Below are 23,064 nucleotides of genomic sequence, written 5' to 3'. Positions count from 1 at the left end.
GAAGACGTCATCAATATGTGTGACAGGAATGAACATACTCACAAGTCATCCTGCTAAGATTAGAAGTAGCTGGCTCCACAGTCCACACTCTTTGGCACCAGTAACCAGGACGTATTGAGATGGGAAAGTCTGCGGTTAGAGACCTCTATAAAGTACTGAAAAGCAATGGTATCACTCTGGAGACTAAGGTGCGCCTGATACAGGCCATGGTCTTTGCAATCACTTGTTATGCATCAGAGAGCTGGACAATGACCAGGGAGGATAGAAGGATTGATGCCTTTGAGCTGTGGTGCTGGAGAAGAGTACTGAATATACCATGGACTGCCAAGAAAACGAACAGGTCTGACCTGGAGAGGGTGAAGCCAGGCTGCTCCTTGGAGGCAAGGATTCTGAGGCTTTGTCTGACATATTCTGAACATGTTGTAAGGAGGGACCAGTCCTTGGAGAGGGACATCATGCTTGGTAGGGTAGAGGGACAACGCAGGAGGGGAAGACCGTCTACGAGATGGATTGATTCAGTGACTGGGGTAATGGGGGTAGGTGTGTTGGAGATGGTGGGATTGGCACAGGACAGAGCAGGGTTTAGGGTTATAGGGTTGCTATGAGTTGCAGGCGACTCGACAGCACATGATGACAACAACAACATCAAAGATTAGAAGCGGACCAGTTGCAGAAGTGCGGAGTCCCCGCTGATCTGTCGTGTAATTCCTTAATTTCTGGCACTACCAGCCCCTCCTTCCTTTCCTTCCCACACTCCTCTGTGTCCTTTGGGGTCGGTGGTTCACGGGAAGGTCTCCCAGAGACTCAGACCATTAGGAGAATGAGTGACTCTCGCGGTGCAGGTAAGCAGGCCGACTTAGACTGGTGAGCTGCAGTCTAACTTGAGAGCAGGTGTCCCAGGAAGACAGCAGTTACACCGACACTAAGCCTCCTTCAGCATGAAGGTGCATGGCTGCACAGGTTCCCTAGACTTACACACAGACATGAAATGACTGACAGCAAACAGGTGAGTCAAGTACCACCGTGACAGACATAACGCAGAGCACTGACTTCTCATGGGCTTACGCAAACCTCCGGCAGAGCAGGCCTTCCGTCCCACCCTCATCCTCTCTCCTTAATACAAGAACTTCAGCATAAAACGGTGAACCCATGGCTGGGAAGGACATATTGAATGACAGACCTTTGGCACCTCAAGCTGATCATCAGTGTGGTTCTGCATCTACGTAACCTTCACCTCACGAGCAGAACACAGCTGAACAGGCAGCAGGGTGAGGCCCCCACTATCTCCTCAAGTGGAGGTGCCGACAGCCTCCGAAGAAAGGTACAGAAAAGCCGAAGAAGAGCTCATGAACAGGGCGCTGCAGCACAGGGCAGCAGCTGACGCAAACGCACACCTGTAACGGGTCTCGTTCTTTGATTTGCTCTTTTGTTGTCTGAGGGCTGCCTGGCGTGTTTCCCACTTAACCAAGAGGCCTGTTTGGGACATTCCAGCGTCAGCAGTTACACCCACACTAAGCCTCCTTCAGTATGAAGGCACATGGAGATATACAAACAGGTTCCCCAGACTTACACACAGACATGAGATGACTGACAGCAAACAGGTGAGTCAAGTACCACCGCGACTGACTTAAAGCAAAGCGATTGTCTTTGTAATGATTCCTTCTGTCAAAGAGTTCATGTGTGTGTGTGTGTGTGTGAAAATTGTGTCATGAGATGGGATCCTGTGTGGATGTTGTCTGTGCTGAACATTTCAGTTGCATGCATATTTTCCAGAAAGGACCCAGGATTTTTTAAAAAGGAATGACCTTGGGAATATAATGAATGGATTCTCGGAGGCACCTTAGCTATTGGGCTTGTGGTGAAATACTTAATGGAAAAGATGATATTTTCAGATGGGTGTGAAAGATGAGATAGCTGTCAATTAGGAATGCAAGAATACTCTTTAACAGGGTGAAGTCTCTCTCAGGTAGAAGTGATAGGGAATGGCAAAGGACACACCGACAAAGGAGATTAATCAGAACTGACTTTGACAAGCACTGTGGCAATTGGACAATTAAAACAGACATTTGGATGGCGGAGAAGAAGAACAAACTGGGGAGGAGGGTAGAGAGAATGGTGCAGCAATGAAGGAATGAAAACCCCAAATCCCTGTAAATGCTCATTAAAACTAATAAAATTTAATAAAAAAAAAGAATACTCTTTAAAATACTCTCTTCTTTTTTTTTTTAATTGTGAATAATTTTTTTAAAAGTAAAAATTGAGGCAATAACTACCTTTTAAACTAATGGTTGTTGTTGAGTTGTGCATTGTCGAGTCAGAACCCTCGGGTGACTTTTCGGAAGTAGTTAACTGCAGGGGAGGAGTCTGTCTACCCTTCTCCTGGCGGAGCTGAAGTGGGATCCACATCTCACGCCATACAAAAAAAATCAACTCAGGGTGCAGCAGAGACCGAGGGGTAAAGCCCCAAACCATAAAAGCTCGTGAGTTCCAAAATGGGACCAAACTGAAGAGGCCTAGTCTATGGTATAAAAAGCTTGGAAAATACAGCCAGAAATGCACAATCAGCAGAGGATAAAACCGATGAATGGGACCTTCTAAAGAAGGCTGTTTGGCACTTCCTCAAAAAGCTGAAAATAGAAATCCCATATGAGCAGCTATTCTATTGCTTGGAATATACTCAAGAAAATGAGAACTGAGGCTCAAATGGAGACTTGTACCCCGATGTTCACAGCAGCATTATTCACCATCGTAAGAACACGGAAACAGCTTAGATGTCCAAACACAAATAAATGGACTGAGAAGTTGTGGTACAGGGCAGTGACTTTGTAAATCACTACCTAACTTGGGAGGGACTGGAGAGCATTATGATGAGTGAACTAACTCTGTCACACAAGGACAAATACTGCTTAAAATCACTATCATGGGGGAGAGGGTGGGAGCAGAGGGGTGAAGATGGGCAGGGGGGTGGAGAGTTAATCATAGGATTGCATAATTCGACGGGTGGTGATGGTGGTCAAAGAAATGGGGAGGATCTTGTGTGAAAAGCAATGTATTCAAGTTTTGTAAATAAATCAGTATTAAAAAAATAAAAATCTACAACAAAAATACTCCTCTTTTCAATAAGGTAAAAAGAAACCCTACTGACTGGGGAAAAAAATTGACAATGTCATCTCAGTCAAGGGTCTTATAACAAAAGTTTACACAATTCTACAGAGTTTCCAGAAGAAAACGACTGATAAGCCAATTACAAAATGGGCAAAAGACGTGGAAACACTTTTTCAAGAGGAAGATCATTCAGATGGCCAACAGACACACAAAGAAATGCTCAAAATCACTGGCAATAATAAGAAGGCAAATCAAAACCACACTGAGATACCATCTCACCCCAGTGGCAGTAACAAACTTTAACAGGACAGCAAGCAGGACCTGTTGGAGAGAATGTGGAGAGATTGGAACTTTCACACACTGTTGGTGGGATTGTAAAATGGTACAACCACTCTGGAAGGCAGTTTGGTGTTTCCTTGAAAAAACAGAACATAGAAATTCCATAGGATTCAGCTATTCCTCTGCTAGGTACATGCCCCAAGGAAAATAGAACGGAGACATGAATGGAGATTTGTACCACTGATGTTCATAACAACACATTATTCACAATAGCAAGAAAATGCAAACAGCCAAAATGTCCATCAACAAACGAACGGACTGAGAAATCATGGTGCATTCACATGATGGAATACTATGCAGCATTCAGAAGCAATGGTTTTGAAAAATACCATGTAACATGGGAGAGGCTGGAAAGCATTACATTGCGTGAACTTAGTCTCACAAACATACATACTGCGTAAGAGCATTACTGTAAAAATAGATGGATTACTAGTAAGATATGTACAAAAGTCCAAAGGTGGAAGGGGAGGGAAGAGGGGCTGTACGGGTGGGGAAGGGGGAGAAGCTTGAGGGAACAGAGTTATGTGGGCAGAGTGAGTGGTTGAAGAAACTGGGCGGATTCAGTGGGGATCTGAAAGAGTGGGGGAGTGATGGGCATGGACCAAAGGTGATTGATTTTATAAAACACAATGTATGGGACTGATTCTATGAAACACAATATATAGAAACAAAACACTATGTATAAGAATCTTGTATGCAAACCAATATCAAATACAGTATTTTAAAGTTGTTATTATTGTTGTTGTTAAGTGCCATCGAGTCATGGATGACTCAGAGCGACCTTATGAACAAAAGACCTGAACACTTGTATAACTTTCATTGTTTCTCCAGGTTCATAGAGTTTCCGGAGGCAAGCTACTTCAGAAGTGGATGCCACTCCTGCTTCCAAGCTTGTTTAAATCGGGGAGCTCCACCAAACACCGTCCACCACGGGTGACCATTATCACATTTGACACATTAGTGTCACAGTGTTCAGCATCACAGCAGCCACGAGTTACCCCCTGTACAGCAAGTGGACAGACCAGTGCTGTACCACATAGAAGAATGTTTTTGGTCACAACCAAACTTTTTTAAAGAAGGAAGGTATTTTTCAAAACACTGCATAACAGGGTTGAATTTACAGGATATTATGCCAAGTTACTTAAGTTGGTTTCAAAAGGACACTTTTGGAACATGACCGATATTATAAAAAATTAAGGAAGTGTTTACACGGAGAAAGAATTACTCTTATTTTTTTCTTTATATTTGCTACACATGCATCTTTTATTCACTTATTTTTTTTTTTGGCTTTCATTCAGTGAAAGAGAATCATTCTGAGATGATCACAATGGACAGAGAGGAAGGGAGGGAGGGAGGTGTGAACATAGTAATAGCTACGAAGTGAGGTAGAAGGCAAGCCGACGGGAAGTAAGACACAAATCAGACATTGTAATAGCAATTGATATGTAAAGAAAAAATGGGTCTGAATGACTGAAAAACAGATACTACGTTCAAATTTTTACTTGCATTCACAATAAAAGATACAAAGTTTTTAAAAAAGCTTACACACAAACACACGTCTCCCCACACGTACTCACTTTTGAGCATTGATTCCATCAATAGCTTGAATCATCCTTTCATTCAATTCTTCTTCAAATCTTTTCTTTTGTGATTTGGTTCTATAAAAAAAAAGGAACATGGGCAAAATGTTAATGAATACATAGGGAAATAGTAAGGCTATTTGCCTATGATGTCAACATTTCTATTTAATGCTGTTCATAAAGTATAGAAAGACATAAAGGAGGGAAGCCCCCGAGCCACCACCGCCCAGCAGTTTATAAAGAAGCTTCTCCGTATGGTGGGCAGCCCCCTCTGCGGACTGAGCACTCTGCTGGGGGTCTGGTCTGGCCAGGACGGACCTCAGTGCTCACTTGCTGTGGCGGCAGTGCCGGCACTGAACGCAGCACGGAGAGGCAGGCGCATGCTTGGACAAGGGGCCAGCGTTCGCCACACAGGACCCTTCTGACCAGCTGTTGTTCCACTGAGGTACCATGGAGTCAAGTGCGCCCCACAGAACCATCTGAACAAGAGCTCTGAGCCCTGTCCTAGCTGTGCCATCCTCATCAACTGACACACTTGAGGCCTCTGCAGCAGTCACCTCGTCAATCCGTCGCACGGAGGGTCTCCCAGTGAGGGTCTCCCTCTCCTTCACTCAGCCTCCACTCTTCCGAGCATGATGTCCCTCTCCGAGGAACAGCCTCTCTTAGCAACATCCCCCAAGTATGTGAGAAGAAGTTTCCTCATCCTTGCATCTAGGCAACTTTCTGGCTTCCCTTTCACCAAGAAGACATGTTTGTCCTCTTGACCGTCCGTGGGATGGTCAGCGCTCTTCTCCAGCACCACAGCGCAAAGGCATCGATTTTTCTTCCGTCATCCTTAGTCACTGCCCAGCTCTCAGATACACAGAAAGTGACCAGAAAGACCATGTCCGGAATCAGATGCACCTTAGTCCTCAAACTGACATCATTACTGCTCAATGATTTGGACTGGACCCTGACTTCAGACTTTCCCTGTGCAGTGCATCTCCTGACCTGTTGGTTCCTGGGACCACAGACAGACTCTTGAACGCTGTGCTCTGCTGTCACAGTTTCACAAGTGGTACAGTAATCACGGTCACTTCTCTCTACGAAGTGTAGATAATGGAGCCTGCCATTTCCCCCCTTTCTGTCTAGAAGTGGGTTTCCCCGTGGAGAAGCAGGCTGGCGAGCTCCAAGCCTTTCTGCGGACATCCTCGCTTCTTATCACTAATTGCTATCCCTCTGGAACCCCCCCTCGCTGACCCTGCAGTCGGTTTCGGAGGCTGTAAATCACCCATCTTCCCCCCAGGAGCCGCTGGCTTATTCAAAGCTCCAGAGGAACTCAGCCTGGATGTTAGCAACTCAACTCCTGACCGACCACGTCACCAGAGCGTCCTCTACAGCAGGAGGCCCCGGATCTCGGAGCCCAGTCCCGTTAACCAAAACCCTGAGCTCAGAGCCCAGAAGAGGCCTGGAGAGGAGGGGGATCCCTGAGCTGATTCCCCGGGGGGTACTGGCACCAACGGGAGGGTCAGGGGGTCTGTGGAGACCTCAAGGAGGCTCGCTGGGGGCCAGGATTGACCGGAAGCAGTGGGATTGGTGACAAGTATGGACAGTCCAGGGCCTCTGTCCTGAGCGGACACCCATTCTCTTCACTCTGCAGGCCAGGCTAATTCTGTCGAGGGAGTCCCTGGATGGAACAGAGAGGTAACGCAGGCCTCTGTTAACCACTAGGTGGGTGGTTCATGTCCACCCACAGGCTCCTTGAAAAAAGGCCTGGTGATCGGCTTCCAAGATATCAACTGCTGACAGCCTAGTGGGGCTGAGTTCTCCTCCAGCATGGGGGTGAGGGGTCCCTGACTTGGTTACAATTATGTCTTATGTGGCCTTGCTTCCTGGAATCCACACTAAAAAGACAGAACTCAGACACTATGCTCTTCTTAAGAAAATTAAATTTTTGGCTACACGGAAATGCCAAGCTAAGTCTTGTTAGGAAAACAACTTCAAGTTCTGAAGGGTTTCCCTGTGCTGCCCTGTTTTCTGGCTCCTTTCTGAATGCTAATCACTCTTTACTAATAGTGCTATTTTCAGAACCTGAAAGCAATTTTCACAAGGAGCTGCTCTCTAGAAGGAGCCTTCAAAATTACCATAACTGATGAGAATTACTTTCCCCAAGAAAATACAAGCAGGCCTTGAGAAGCGAGGCGGAGAAGGCTCACCGTACCTTAGGGTGCGATTCTGGAAATTGTGCTGGCCCATGGGTACGTCCTAGTACAAAAGGAAGACTTATTAGTGGCCACAGACTTATTTCAAGAATAAGTTTGCAATTGGCTAACGCTTAACATTTTTTATTTTACCATGGAAAGTATCTTTTTTTTATTACGGTACAATACATACAAGGAAGAAAGCAATGTATTCAAGTTTTAGAAAAAGAACCTGATGTTATTATTTTGCTTATTCTTAGGAAAGCATTTTCAGAAGCTTATCCTTTTCTGTACAGAGGTAACTCATGGTTGCTGTGAAGCTAAACACTGTGCCACTGATGTGTCAAATGTGATAAAGGCTACCCATGGTGGACGGTGTTTGGTGGAGCTTCCCAAGTAAAACAGTCTTGGAAGCAGGAGTGCCATCCACTTCCGAAATAGCTTGCCTCCGGAAACTCTATGAACTTGGAAAAACGATGAACGTTAGACAAGTGTTCAGGTCTTTTGTTCACAGGGTCGCTATGAGTCATCTATGACTCCACGGCACTTAACAACAACAACATCCACAGAACGTAAAGTGTGCCATCTTTAAGCGTCTACTCCAGTACGTGGGAGAAGAGTGGGCAGACTCCTCCCGTGTGATTATTAACCGACTCTGAACCCGACGGAGAGTCAGCTATGGGTCGGCTCCGACTCGGCGGTTCACAACAACTCCAGCACATTCATGACATCCACTCACCGTGCTGTGGACGTCAGGTGCTGCCCAGGGGCCTGCAATTCACACTGCTGTTACGTACAACAGACCTGGACGCACCCCTGTCCTGCGCCATCCCCCCGATTTCCAGCCTGCTCACGCCCACTGCGGTTGCTGTGTTAATCTCTCCCGTTAAGCGTCCTCCTCTGTTTTACTGACGCCCCTCTTTTCCTGAGGCCTGGGCTCTCTTGACAACAGGTCCAAGGCAGATAAGGACAAGTCTCACCGTGCTTGCCTTTAAAGGGTACCCTGGCTGAACTTCCTTTAACACAGATCTGCTCATTCTTTAACAACCCACGGGGTGATCAATACTCTTCACCTCCACAATCTAAGTTCACCATGTCGGGCGGCACCCCGTCATTCCTTTCCAGTCTCCTCCGATTGGAGTGGAAGCTACCAGAGCACATGGGTTTTCCATCCACCAGTCCACACGCATTCTTTCTCTCGACACTGATCACAGTCCCCACAATGTGGCGGCCCTCCTCTCACGCCCTCACCGTATGTCCACACCTTCCCATTCGTCTCCTCTATTCTCCGTTTCCACAGAGAGACAGGGCTTTCCGAGCTCGGTTCCTGGGCAAATCCTTTCTTTTGATCTTGTATCTGAGGAGTGGGAATGTTCCTGCGGTCCCTTTACACCCTACTGCCCTGCCTACTGCTTGGCGAAACGTTGTGTGTGAAATTATCAGACCAAAAATTATTCTATCACAGTTTTCAGCTCATTTGAAAGTTTCTCTTTTTAACCTTTGCAACTAGCCTATTTTGGGATGCTTGTTTTTAAAAACACTCTCCTTGAAGATGTGGTGAGGTAGGAACTCTTATACACTGTTGGTGGGATTGTAAAATGGTATAGCCACTCTGGAAGGCACTTTGACGTTTTCTCAAGAAGCCGAACATAGAAATTCTGTATGACCCAGCCATCCCACTCTTGAAATATACCCCAAGAAAATGAGAACTGAGGCACAAACTGAGATTTGCACACCAATGTTCATAGCAGCATTATTCACATCACAAGAACATGGAAACAGCCCAAATGTCCAACCACAATGGAATGGACTGAGAAATTATGGGACATTCACATGACGGAATACTATGCAGCACGCAGGAGCAATGGCTTGGAAAATCTCTACGTAATTTGGGAGGTACTGGAGAGCATTATGCTGAGTGAACTAGCTCAGTCCCATAAGGGCAAATACTACGTAAGATTTTGTAGAAATCAAAAGACAATTAGTAAAATGTTAATGAGGATCCAAGAGGGGGAAGTTAGAAGCAGGGGTGAGGATGGGCGGGGAGTAATCACAGGGTCGCACAATCTGACGGGTGGAGGGAGGGGTGGGTAAAGGAAATGGGAAAGATCTGGTGTGAAAAACAATGTATAGGAGCTTTGTAAGGCAATCAGCACAAAATACAAATTTATATATAAAAAAAAACAAACAAACCCCAAACAATAAAAACTACTCTCCTTGCACGCAGCAGAACGAGTCATGTATAAACCTTAGGGTTCATTTCTCTGTACTTTGATGCTTCCTGACAGCTGGCTAACGGGTCCCCCCCTAGGGGGGAGACTGTGGTCCCCCAGCCTCTCCAGCTCCTATTTTGAGGACCTTTACCCCCGGCACTGGCCCCCAGTGCCCAGCAGACCTACCGTGGTGCTGATTTTGCCGTTCTCAGTGGTCATGCTGTCTCTGTGGTGCAGGTGTGCGAAGGGCTTGGCCGCCCCCCAGGACTCCAAGTAGCGAGTCATGCGCACCGACGCCCGCATCTTGGCTCCGTCCAGGTTGTGGCGAGGCCGGAAGAGATGCTGGGGGCTCCGCCGTTCTCCCTGGAGGCAAGAAACAGTGATGACAGCAGCCGGGCCACCACATGCCCGATCTGACCGCTGGCACCTGGCACCTGCCCAGGTCTCCAAGGAGGAAGCACCCTTGACAGCAGCTGGGCCACCACACACCCCATCTTCCCGCTGGCACCTGGCACCTGCCCAGGCCTCCGAGGAGGAAGAACTCTGACAGCTCTGGGCCACCCTGTACCTAAGTCTTCCCGCTGGCACCTGGCACCTGCCCAGGCCTCCGAGGAGGAAAAACTCTGACAGTTGCCGGGCCATCACACACCTGATCTTCCTGCTGGGAGCCTGGCACCCCCTCAGGCCTGCAAGGAGCCCCACTGGTCTAGGATGACCTTTCAGAGGCCACTCTGTCTGCTGACCCCTGACATGGCCCCTATACACACTAAGGCTGCTGTTCTCGTTCCATCAGGCTTGTTGGGGTGAAGCGGTTTGGGCAGCAGAGCCTCCTAGAGAAAAACCTGTCTGCAATTAGAACTAGGGCAAGGCCACAGCCCTTCCAATGGGCGTTTCCATCAAGCAAAGCTCGTGAGGTCACTCATCCGTTGTCCCACTGCCCGGCGGCTGGGTTTCCCTAAGGCGACTCTGGAGCGTGGTCCACAGGGGGCTGCACACCAGAGGCCCTGCTTCGCTGACGATCAGGTCCACCAGCGGCTCTGCAGGACGAGGATGGACACACTCTTCCCGTGTGACCTGACAGCTCCAAAACCCAGTGGAGGGTCAGCTGGGAGTCAGGTCTAATCCAGGGCCTTGGCTCTGAGGGCTTCTAAAAAGCCTTGAAGACACCTGGCGTCACAGGTGGAAAGTGTTGGCTGCTAACTGAAAGCTGTGGGTTCGCACTGCACAGAGGATGAAACGATAATCCAGGACTGACTGGCCCATGGCTTCTCTGAGTTTTAGATTCTTAACTTGTAAGCAGGGATGGGGGGTGTTGCCTGCTCTGCTCTGAACTTGGCGTTGAGGCGGTGAGAGCACTGTGCGATGCTCGGAGCAGTGGGATTCGGTCTCTGTGACAGGGTCTCTGTAGCCAGATGGAGGGGTTTTGTACACAAGCACGCACACAGCTTTGTACATGGGAGATGGCTGTCCTTACACAAGTGCCCCTTTCTCATCTGTCCACTGCCCTCCGCTGTGGTCTCACCAGCTGTTAACACCCAGAGGCACCTGGTCCATAATCAGTGTCCCACTTGCGGGGTTCTCCAGCCTGAGCCCACTGTGAGGTGGTCTGAAGTGTCACCCACCAGGGCAGACACACAGGGACCCGACACCAAGAAGTCACAGTGTCTTCAGACAAGTGGCTCCATCCACGAGTTTCTTTAATGGCAGTTTATACTGATGTTTGCAAAGGCTGCCCTCTGCCACCGTAGTGGAGTTACTGCACATATTCAATGTTATCTTATGTGACCCTGCGGGGCAGTGGCCAGGCGTCTGTGCTGCCAACCCAAACCCGGTGCTCTTCCAGTGGTTCGAATCCACCAGCTGCCTCCTGGGAGAAGGATGGGGAGTCTCCTCCAGTGTGATTTACAGTCTCTGAAACTCCCCTGAAGGGCCAGCTATGAATTGGTTCTGCCTCCCTGGCAATGACTTTGGATTTGGTTTCTTTAAAAACATTATTTTAGAGCCAAAAACCACTGAAGAATGACACTAACCCTTTATTAATCATAAACTGCTTCCCCTCTCCCAGAAGGCATCGCTGCCAGACTCTGAGTGGCCCCGGGCCTGTCAGGAACTCGCCCTGTGTTCTCAGTGGCTGAAGGTTTGAAAGTCAACCCTCAAGCCTTCCCTCTGACATGCCTCTGGTTGAACTTGAACCCACAACCTTTTGGTTGGTAGCCACACACACTATCTTTAGAGCCCAGGGAATCCCTGTTCCATCCTCAGATGACAAAGCCCATCTCAGACCCTTGACAGTGACACTGACCTTGGGGTTGATGACAAAGTAGGTTTTCACCAGGTGCTGCTTCAGATACGGGTCCCGGATGTCACCGTCTCCCTCCTCCACCTTGTAGGCTCCGTTGAGATGCTCCAAGGTGACAGAGGAGATGTGGACACGCCTGGATGTCCATGTAAAATTCAGGTCAGCACGCACGCAGTGAGGAAGAGGGAGGCGCTTGGTCAATTGTGCACCCTCCCCACACCCGCACCCCCCCGCAGCAAGTGGTGGGGCTCCCCACCCCCGCACCAAGTGGTGGGGCTACTTTGTGTCCAGAGAAGAGAGACTGTCATGAAACGCTACTTTCTAGTAAGTGCTGCTCCAGGAAGATGCTCCAGGACTTGGGGCCCCCAGCCCCTCCCAGGAGCCTGCCGGGAGCCTGGGGCTGTGGGAGCAGAGGACGCTTGATGACACTGAGTTTTCATTGATTGTCTTCTGAGACATGTGCTGACTGGTATGAACGTGCGTCTCTCCACTCCTCCCTTCCTCCCAGAGAGCTTTTCTACCAGGTTCTCCTGTCTGGAAAAACACTATGCTGACTGGAGGTGGAAGGAGGCTTGGCTTCAGGGGCCAGAAGCAACAGGGAGATGGGGATTCTGGATATAATACTCTTATTTAAGTCCGTTCACTCGTCATAAATCCATAAGAAAGGAAGAATGTAAATGCATCTCCCCGTATAACGCTCATAAGGAACTAACCTCTCCCCGTATAACACTCATAGGAAACTAAGTCACAGGGGAGCTTATGTGGACTGAGAAATCCAAATCACATATACTTTGTACAAAGTATGGAAAACGGGCTCTGCCCACAGCTGTTGGTCAATGGTCATTGGAGTGGTAGGGTCCAGGTTTCACTGGGAAATGCTGGGGACACTGTGAGCGAGCAGGGAGGTGCTAAGTGGGAGAGAGGAGCCCCTGACCACTGACTGTGCAGCGCGGACCTGCCCCTGCCACCCGGTCCTGCATGTGGAGGGGGGTGTGGCGCCCTTACCCCGGGACCCCTCCGGCCTCCATGTGGTTGGCCAGTGTGACGTCGTGTGACCACACGTCGTACTGCCACTTCTGCAGCCCGATGACACCACACAGCACGTTGCCTGAGTGCACGCCCACACGCATGTTGATGTCCACGCCCGTTGCGTCCCTCACTTTTCTGCAGGAGGAAGGTGACATCGTGACCCAGTTAGTCCCTGGCACGTACGCACCGTGTTCCCCAAAATACACTTCATGTTTGGAATGATATCATGTGGGAGCTATGCCAGGGTCCCCCAAGGTCCCACAAACCATGGGGATTAGGGTGGAAGGCAGTGTTCTTTAACCTCACCTCTGTAAGGGACATCTTGGGTGTAATGTCCCCTAGCCTGTCAGATAAAGGGAGAGGCTGGCAGATAGGGCCTTAACCCCACCTCTGTCAGAAACACCCCCCCCCGATGATAAAGGGGTGGGAAGTGGCTGGCCTGGGGGAACTCCAGCAGCAGTAAGTGTCGATCAGCCAGGAGGGCAGGTGGCCTTCACGCCTGGACCCTGCATGAGGAAGCTCTCTGACACCAGCAGGCCAGGTGCACAGTCTCCAGGGAGCCCTGACCTGCAGATGCTGGAGACCAGGACCCCCGCCCACCACCCACACAGACAGAGGGCCTCCCCCAGAGCTGGGACCGCTGGCTTCTTAAATGGCAAGGAGCACATTTCTGTTGGCTGTGGCCCCACCATGGCGCCTCTGTCCCAGCAGCCCTCGCTCAGCCCCCCTAGTCTCTGAAGGAGGCCCTTTCTCTTTTCTGCTGACTGCACTTTCTCAGGCTGTCAGCAACGTCTACAGGAATCCCTCCCAGGACACCGGAGGGGCAGGAGCTGAGAAAGGCCGCCGTTCTGTCCTGTCATCGCAGATGGTCCAGACGCCCCAGTGCCCTGGTTAGTAGGGACGAGCCAGCCAGGCCTGGTGAGGACACAGCTTCTCAGACCAGTGTCTGGGGTTCCCATATCATGTCTGAGCACTATTGGGCTGACACCCGTCCTTCCATCTTATTCTGGGCCCCCTAGGTCAGACACCGTCTGGGACACCATTCTCAGAGAGCTCGAGAGCTTGGCAGGCTCCACGTCCCAGCGTGATTCTGTAAACCCTGAGCCCGCGTCTGAGACACCCCGTTATCAGACACGGTCTGGGCCGTCAGGAACCCTTGCTCTTCAGCACAATGTAAGCTCTCAGCGGGTTTTACGCCTGACGATAAAAGGGCCACACGGCTTACGTGTGAGCTTCACCGTGACTCGGGCATGAATGGGGATTTTTAAAAATAACTACAAGATTAAAGCTTTCCAGTTGGACACATCCTGGCACACACACAAAAGGGGAAATAAGGCTGTAAAAAAAGCTTTAATGATGTGTAAGAGACAGAGTCCTTTAAAAAACATTTTCAATCCCTGGGCCCCTCTCAGGCCCTCACTGAGACACAAAAAGGCATCGTGAGGGCATGAAAAGGCAGGGTGACAGATATTGATCTGGGCCAGACAGGTGCATCTGCAGCAACCACACACCACTACGAAGGTGAGGCAGGGGTTGTGTCCAGTCACGGGTGACTCAGGACAGAGGCAAGGCACTGATGGGACAAGGGGCATCTCAGGGGCCTGTGGGAGGGCTGAGACGACCCCCCCCCAGACAGCACAGCCGTGGATGCAGCGGTCACTGACGAAATGACACAAACAAGCGGCCCCTGCTGAAGTCATGGTGTCTTCGTTCTATCATGCCGGACATGACATCGGCGGGCAGCCCAGGCTTAACTGACTGACAGGACACAGGCTCAGTAACAGATAAGATGGTACCATTTCAACACCGGGAAAGGATAAAAAGGCCAGGCTCACTACAGAAAAAGAAAGGGCGTCCTGGGGGAGAACAGGACAGGGGCCATGGTGCTCTCCTCTCTCCTTCCAGACTCCTTCTTTTGTATCCCTGCCTTCTCATTTATGTTTGTATGACTATCAGCTGAGATCTTTTACGACTATCAGCTGAGATCTTTTACGACTATCAGCTGAGATCTTTGACTGATGCAGTTCATAACACAAAGACTTTATCACAGATAGAGCAGTGCTGGCTTCCGAGAGGCCCTTCCCTCAGGACACTGGGCACTGAGCTGAGGCTCGTGTCCCCGTGCAGGGTACCCCACGGCGTCAGTGAACTGGCGAGGAACAGCCACATTTGCCCATCATTTCATCCTGCACTGGTCGACGGTGATGACTATTCTGCATCCAGAACCTTCTCTAGAATAGGAAGAAACCAGAGCTCTCAGGAAACAAGGATAATCAAGTGACATTAAATTCACAGAACTGAGTGTGTGTGGCTAGACGAAGCCACTCCAGATCGGATTCTTAGGTTCACTGGATGTGATGGTAAAAACGACGTCATGTCTTACAGACTGCGGGCAGCTACTGCGTGTGTCTGAAATCAAGAGAGATGCGAAGAGGGCAGATGTTGCCTCAGGATGAGAGAAGACACGGAAATGAGCAAAAATGAAAAGGAAAGATAGAATTCTCACGCTGAAACTAAGACGACAAGCCTTCCCAGAGAGCCTGCATTTTGTTTTATCTGTAATGCACAGCTGTTGATGACAACATAAATCACTGACAAAGGTCTCAGTCTGGACTGAGTTAGTCACACTTTTCACACGCTTGTTGAAGTTGAACAATGAAGAAGAAAACAGACGCACAACTGATGATGTCTTTGTGTACGGTGTTCCCGAGGAATACAGAATATACAGTGGACTGCTCGAAGAACCAAGAAATCGATCAGCCTGGGAGGAAGTCTTGCCCAGGGACGCCTCCTCCCCAATACTCTGGCCGTGTTATCAGTAGAGGCCAGTCCTTGAAGAAGGGCATCGTGCTCGGCGAGGAGAGGGTCAGTGAGGTGATTGTGATGAGATGGACTGACACCGTGATGACAGCCACGAGGTTGAGCTCAGACATGATGGTCTGGATGGTGCAGCTCCAGGCTGGGCTATGGTGAGCTACAGAGGGTCACTGAGAGCCGGGTTCATGTCCATGGTGCAGAACAACAGCTGCATTCACATGCCAATAAACAAGGCTCCACATATCACTGTCTAATCTCACCACGGGCCTAAGCAGAGCGGTGTCCAAGCATCACTGTCTAAGCTGACCAGACAGAGGACAGCAGAGCAGTGTCCACACATCACTGTCTAAACTGACCAGAGGACAGAGGACAGCAGAGCAGTGTCCACACATCACTGTTTAAGCTGACCAGAGGTGAAAGGTGCCCACACTTACTTGATGGCCTCGCACATGTCCAGCCCCATCTTCACACAGTTCTTGGCGTGGTTCGGCAGGGAGATGGGGAGTCCGGACACACAGTAGTAGCAGTCGCCCAGGATCTTAATTCTCATGCACTCGTTCTCCTGCAGAGTGAAGGACAACCCCTTAGTTGGCTTTCCTCACCCACTGGACCCACAACCACCAGGGCCGCGGGCCATAGCCGTTCCTCCAGACCGAGGACTCAGTGGTCAGTGTCCTTCCACCCCAGCTCCCACCCCACCCACATGCCACCCCCACCAGGGCTACTGCTGCTCCTCCAGACCGAGGACTCAGTGAGCGCTGGCCTGTGACCTTCCACCCCAGCTCCCACCCCACCCACATCCACATCCACATCCCACCAAGCACGGAGGAGGCGGGAAAGGGGGGCTGGAGGAAGAGGGTCCCAGGGACCACTCCTGTGCGTCCATGGGTGTGCTCGCCTAACGTGACCAGGTAGCCTATCAGAAGGGACTTTTTAAAATCAATCCAGAGCATGTCTTGGACTGAGTTACACGTGAGAAGAACAGACTTTGCCCCATTAATGCATCAAACGCTGACGGTGAATAACAGACACACAGAGCAGGGTCCTGTGGGCTGGTCTGTGGTGCAAAGCTCAGTCCAACCCCAGTGGCCTCGCCCGCCTGCCTGCCCCACTCGGTCTCATTCACTCACTTCTTCACCGATTTTATCCTCTGATAAACATCTCCACGGGACAACAGCCACCCTTCAACATCGCCAAGCAATTAAAAACCCAATTCCCATCTGAGGCGGAACCTTTTTACAAATTTGACAAACTCTCCTTTGTTTTTCTTGCCGGGGTGAGAGTGATCATATTTAAACAGCTGAATTAATAAGCTTCCATCCTATAGAACTTTTTCTACCAGCTGTGGAGTCATCTTTAAAATAGAATAATAAAAAGCAAAGACACACAAACATTTTATCCTTCAAACAAGCCCAGGCTCACGGATAAAGGAAGCCAAGTTTGAAAAAGGAAATTAGGCGTCAATCTAATTAGTGCGCTCAGTGCATGAAGCTTCCACAGGCTCCTCCACGCTGTGGACGCCACGCGACAGGACTGAGGCCCGCTGTCACGCACACTGGTCACTCTGTAAACGGTGGGCAGCGGGTTAAGTGCTGGGCCTGCATTTCAAGCTCCCCAGCTGCTGTGCAGAGAAAGACAAAGCTCTCTGCCCCCATGGGACACCGCGGGGGGCGGATCACACAGTGACAGTGAGTTTCTTATAAATGAGCTCTGGTGGCCCAGTGGCAAGAAGCTGCGCTGCAATCCCAAAGGCACGCGGTTCGACGCCACCACCGACCGCAGGTTGGACAATCTCCTCCCGTGCGCTTATCTGCTTCTGAAACACCAGCTGGAGGGTCAGCTGCGGGGCGGTTCCCACTCCACGGTCCACAACAGAGCAGTAATTCCAGACAACAGTAACACAAACTCAAAGGCGAATGACGCCTCACTAACACCCCTGCCCTCCCATTCGACCTGCATAGATGCGAGTCTAGAGGTGACCAGGGCTCCGGACAGCGGCGTTCGTGAGGTCAGGTGTACAGCGGTCACTCCCAGAGCTGGGTCAAGGGCTGAGACGCTGGCTGATGATGCTCTCCCCACACGTCAGCGAGCGATCAGCAGGGAACTGACGACCAGTGTATGTGGACTCTGGCCAACAACAGATGGGAGGCCGCGCAAGGTGCCGCCTGGACGTTCCTTCACGGTAACGGGGGTCAGTAATAGATGGGGAGGCTGCTCACGGAGCTGCCTGGACAGTCCTTTATGGTGACGGGACACACGAGGTGACACAGGTCTTTCCAGGAATCCAGGGACATGGAGGGCAGCGGCAGGAGTCAGGCATTGTCCCCCAGTCCTAGCTTCACGGAGAAGTAGATGTTTGCCCCTTAGTCCCCCGAGAACTGCTGGGTTAAGGCGCAGGGGGTCCATGTCCTGGGGCCTTCCTGAATTGTCACTAGGCCCAAGATTCAGGGAACAGCTGCCCTGCAGTGGGAGTGGGTGTGAGTGTGTGAGTTAGGACTGGGGATGATGAGGGGCGTCCAGGACTTTATCAGACACCAGGGTCATTGCGTATAGCATGACAGACTCTATCTATCTATCTATCTATCTATCTATCTATCTATCTATCTATCTATCATCTGTCTATCATCTTCTATCTCTCTCACATCTATCTATCTTCTATCTCTCTCACATCTATCTTCTATCTCTCTCACATCTATCTATCACATCTATTTTATCTCTCTCTCTCTCTAACATCTACCTACTTATTTTTACTATTTCTGTTTTAATACCCAGATATGTACGGTTGAGTCGGAACTGACCCATAGCTGACCCTCCAGTGAGTTTTCAGAGGCAGTTTGATCTAACGGGAGGAGATTGCCCATCTTTCTTCCAAGGAGCAGCTGGTGGATTTGAACTATGTGCCTTTGGGGTTGCAGTCACCTCCTTACCACAGGCACTGGCTGTGTTTCGCTAGGTTGAGAATCTCAGAACAGGGATGGAATTCTTCTGTAACCCACAACTTCCTGCTACCACAGAACATAAACATAGTAAATACTCAAAGCTGTACAACCTCCCCTTTCTATTGCTACAAAATGCACAATTGATATAAAAAGGCAACTTTGTGTAGTTATCAGCACATGCCTTTACCAGTTGAGGGGAACCCAGTCACTAATTATTTAATAGTATACATTTTCATTCCACAAGTCTTTTCAAGTCCCACCGGGAGAGGTCACATCTGTGAAGCAGATTTGCTCGGTTCCCCTTTGCCTTAAGTAAAACTAAGTAATCCAACAAAGCAACCTTTCATGACTCCAAAATTTCAAGTTTAATTTTTCTTTTCTAAAGCTTTGCACCCATCAAAGTCAGCTGTCCTGGCCTTTGGTTTTGTAGAGAAAGGAGGGGACACTGTACAGTGGAGACTTCTAAAGTCCTCTCCAGCTGGCCTGGGCAGCTGGAAAGCGTCACACACCACCTCTGGGTGCTGACCCCGGAGTGATGACGGCACAATCGCAAAGCTGCGTGTCTTCAGAAGGGCTTGGCTATGGTGGTCTATAGTGTTGATATGAAATAGATTTCAGGGCCAACGAAATTTACGATTAATGCCTCGTACATAAATAACATGTTTTAATTTGTTTAGTGAGATATTTTTGTTGGAAACAATTCAAAGGCTAGGCTGATGAGACATTCTCTTAGGTGAGGCAAAAGGCAGGCAAGGAAGCGAGCATTACGTCAATGTCTCCCTGCACCTGCACACGCCGGGCCCCACTCTCAAATGGTTTCAGATGCCTTCCTAATGGTGATGTTTCCTGCAAAGGACCACATGCCACCGTTAGGGGCTGAACGGTCTCTGGCTAGAATATGTGCAGTGAATCCTAATCCCTGCAGTAGAGACCACGATGTGGTCTGGGCACGTGCTTTCTTTGTAATGTTAGTGGGGTGACTTTGGTGTTGACTGTGTCTGAGATCAGTCTCTTCTGTGTTAAACAAGGTAGCTGACAGATGTAGGCAGAGAAGACACAGGCCATCTAATCACCACGGGGCATGGGAGCAGATGCCACAGGCAGGCACCTCCCTCAGAGTGGACACCGGGAGGCCCCGCCTTCCTCTCCAACCAGGACCTGACGTCTAGCCTCCTAGATCAGCCTCCGAGCCCGTGGGAAGGCAAACACCACACAGACATCCACCTGCGAGGCGTCTGTTACAGTTTCCCCAGAAACGAGGGCTGTCGCAGACCAGTCATATAATCTCCTCTAGTCAAGGTCACCGGAGTCAGCGGTCCAAAAACAGCCAGGGAAGGGCTCGGACAGAAGGGGGCATCCCACGTGTACAAACCCTAAGTTAGGAGTAAGCAAAAGGGCATCGGTCTGTGGGGTGACCGGAACAGAGGCAAGAGTGGGCTCAGAATTACCGCGGCCGGACAGCACTCCAGCTGGTGTCTGGAACCCAAAGACAGCGGACGTCCTGGTCAGGACTGGCACGTGTTCCACCCTGGGTCTCCACAGCCCTGCTCACCACTGGACAACAGCTGGACAACAGCATGCGTCCTGCCCTGCGTTCCATGTCACCACTGACAACAGCATGCGTCCTGCCCTGAGTTTTTCCGCAACACTGGATGACAGCACACGTCCATCCTGGGTTCCCTCTCTACACTGACAACAGCACGTGTTCCACCCTGTGTCCCCCCTCCACACTGGACAACAGCACTCGTCCTGCCCTGGGTCTCCACAGCGCCGTTCAGCACTGGAGTTCAGGAGCAGAAAGGGATGAAAGGAGGTCATTCCACATCTACGGAGCATCCAGACACCACACCCATGTCCTCTGCTCGTGAACGAACTCCTGCTCAGAGCGACCCCCTAGAGTGGAGAAATGCCCGCAGGACTCCTGGGTTGTTCCTTCTGAAAGCAGACTGCCACGTCGTGCCTTGTGGACCGGCCAGCAGGCTCGAGGCACTGAGCTTTCAGCTGGGAGGTGAGCGTGTGAAGCACTGCGTGACCCACGGTCCTCGCCCCTGGTGTGTTAGTGCTATTAGGTGCTGTGACGTCATGTACGACTCTTAGTGACCTGTGAGCAACAGACCTGAGCCCTGTCCCCCCGTGCCTCCTCACAGTCTCCGACACACCTGGGCCCACTGCAGCGGCCACCGTGTGGGCCACCTCGTTGAGGGTCTTCCTCTCTTTAGCCGACCCTCCAGCTTCCCAAGGAACTGCCCCTCATAACAACATGCCCAGAGTCTGTGAGACAAAGCCTCACCATGAAGGCCTTCAAGAAGCATGCTGGCTGCACTTTCTCCAGGACATACTTAGAAGTCCATGGGACACCTAGCACTCCTCTCCATGACCACTCCTCAAAGCAGAGCGCTTTGTTTATCCAGTTTTAGTGCCCAGCTCTCAGATGCATAGCAGGGGATGGCACAGAACACGGCTTGAGGCAGCACACCTTACTCTTTAAGGTAACATCATTGCTCTCCAGTACTCTGGAGAGCTCCCTGACCACAGACTTTCCCAGTGCACTATGTCTTTTGATTTCCTCGGTGCTGGTACCGGTGGTGTTGGCTGTGGAAGCAGGAGGAAACCAATGCCGTTTCATCTCCCTGGTGTAAGGATGCCATAAAGATGCTCAGATGAGGGTGCTGTAGAGAGTGTGGAGTCAAACCTCACTGCTCTGGCTGTATCTTGCCTGCTGCCGCCTTCTCTGCGGGGCACAGAGAACCTAGCTGTGACCTTTCAGGAGAAGATCGCTTCTGAAGCACTTCTGGTGGGTTGGAACTGTCAACCTTTCAGCTAGGAGTGGAGTGCTTAGCTGTTCGCACCACCCAAGCATGGGCATTTGCTAAGAGTGTGTAGAGTTAGAGATGAGTAGAAGTTTTAAATAGATGACAAGATGTGACTCTGATGTGCGTTGGCACTGCCCTTCTCCCCGCAGCTTCGGGGGTCAGTGGGGTTCACTGGGAAAGGAATCCAACGACTTTAGAAGCAGCGGTGCCAAAGAAAAAGCAAAGGACGTTACAGGGAGGGGGAGAAGGACAGAGTCCACGCAAGCTGGGACATGGCCCCCACGTGGTCAGCCGTCGGGGATACTCACCTTCGCAATCTGATCGAACTTTCCAAAGAGTTCATTCAGCATGTGGACCAGCTCTCCCGGGGAACAGTCACTCGCCAGCCGGGTGAACCCAACAATGTCCGCATACAGGATGCTGGGGGACAGACAGGGAAGACCAGCGTTTGCACGTTTATCTTCAGGAAGGAAGTAAAAATATTTCTTCCCAGAAAAAGAATAGACTTTGCATATTTTATATTTATATTTGCACGAGAAAATGCCATTTCTTCGGCTAAGGGAATGTGTGAACATTCTGCTAAACTTGCCCACGTGTTTACTTTTTATTTCTGGTTGAACCTTTTATAACTCAGATGCTGGAGTGAGTTGAGCGGTGCCTCCCTGAACGAGAGGCCCATCTGGAACTGCAGGATGTGACCTTATGTGCCACATGGGCTCGGCTGCTGGCACTGAGCATGGGCTCTAGAGATGGGCTCGCTCCGATCACAGGAGATGCTCAACCCAGGGACGAATTTCCCTGTAGGATTCAGAAGAGGGGAAGATGCAGACAGTGGGTGAGAGGCCAGAAGAAGAGGCAGAGGTGCAGTGTGCCTGCTGCCAGCCAGGCGCACTCGGGCTTGGAGAGCCACGGGACGGTCTTCCCTCAGAGGGTACCTGGTCCCTACAACCCCTGGTCTCCGGACTTCCGCTGCGTGAACTCTGAGACAGTACATCTGCTATGAGCCGTCAAGTTTGAGGTCATTACCATGGCAACAGTAGGAGACCAGGAGGAATGGAGAGGCCGTGAGGGCTCAGCAGCTCAGGTGGTCTCCATTCTGCCATCCAATAGACCTGTTCTCCCCTCTCAGGGCCAGCCTCCCAGGTCTGCACTGACGTTCCCGGGACCCGCCTTCTGCCACCTGTCCTCCTGTCTGTCTGGTCCCCAGGTGAGACTTTCTGACACTGCTAGAATTTTGCTCCACTGGTCTAGTGGTAAGAAGCTGCATGGCAATACCAAAGACATGTGGTTCGAATCCACCAGCTGCTCTGTGGGAGATGGATGGACAATCTCCTGCCAGGCGATTTACTGCCTCTGAAAACCCACTGGAGGGTTAGCGATGTGTGGGTTCCAATTCAACAACACACAACAACTACTTAAATTATATGGATTTATGTTATAATAATGCCGAAACTAGAGGAACCAAAATAACAAAAATAAGATTCTGTTCTTAATGACTGGAAGGGGAAAAAATGGGACAAAGAGTGCCTTTAAAAGAATTCTGGGGCAGCATGGTACTGGTACAATGACAGACACATAGATCAATGGAATAGAATTGAGAGCCCAGAAATCAGCTTATCTACATATAGTCAACTGATTTTTGACAAGGAGATGAAATCAGTTAAGTGGGGAAACGACAGCCTTTTTAAAAAATGTTGCTAGAAAAATTGGAAAAATATCTGCAGAAGACTCAAGCAAGATCCACACCTCA

General features: G+C 50.2%; 1 protein-coding gene across 1 annotated transcript in view; it reads right to left on the bottom strand.

Annotated features, from left to right (window-relative positions):
- Positions 1-23,064, bottom strand: part of ADCY2 (adenylate cyclase 2 (brain)) — a 388,416-nt gene that overhangs the window by 93,639 nt on the left and 271,713 nt on the right. The window contains exons 5-11 of the mRNA XM_006902167.1: positions 21,623-21,734; positions 15,997-16,124; positions 12,722-12,880; positions 11,720-11,852; positions 9,604-9,780; positions 7,225-7,268; positions 5,022-5,102 (exon numbers count right to left, since the gene is read on the bottom strand). Coding sequence (XP_006902229.1) covers positions 5,022-5,102; positions 7,225-7,268; positions 9,604-9,780; positions 11,720-11,852; positions 12,722-12,880; positions 15,997-16,124; positions 21,623-21,734 — 834 coding nt within the window. The remainder of the gene's footprint in view (positions 1-5,021; positions 5,103-7,224; positions 7,269-9,603; positions 9,781-11,719; positions 11,853-12,721; positions 12,881-15,996; positions 16,125-21,622; positions 21,735-23,064) is intronic.

This window comes from Elephantulus edwardii, unplaced genomic scaffold, assembly GCF_000299155.1.
Source record: "Elephantulus edwardii isolate Elephantulus edwardi_28Jun2011 unplaced genomic scaffold, EleEdw1.0 scaffold00375, whole genome shotgun sequence".
Taxonomy (NCBI): domain Eukaryota; kingdom Metazoa; phylum Chordata; class Mammalia; order Macroscelidea; family Macroscelididae; genus Elephantulus; species Elephantulus edwardii.
Note: the sequence above shows the minus strand (reverse complement) of the source record. Positions and strands in the feature narration are given on the sequence as shown.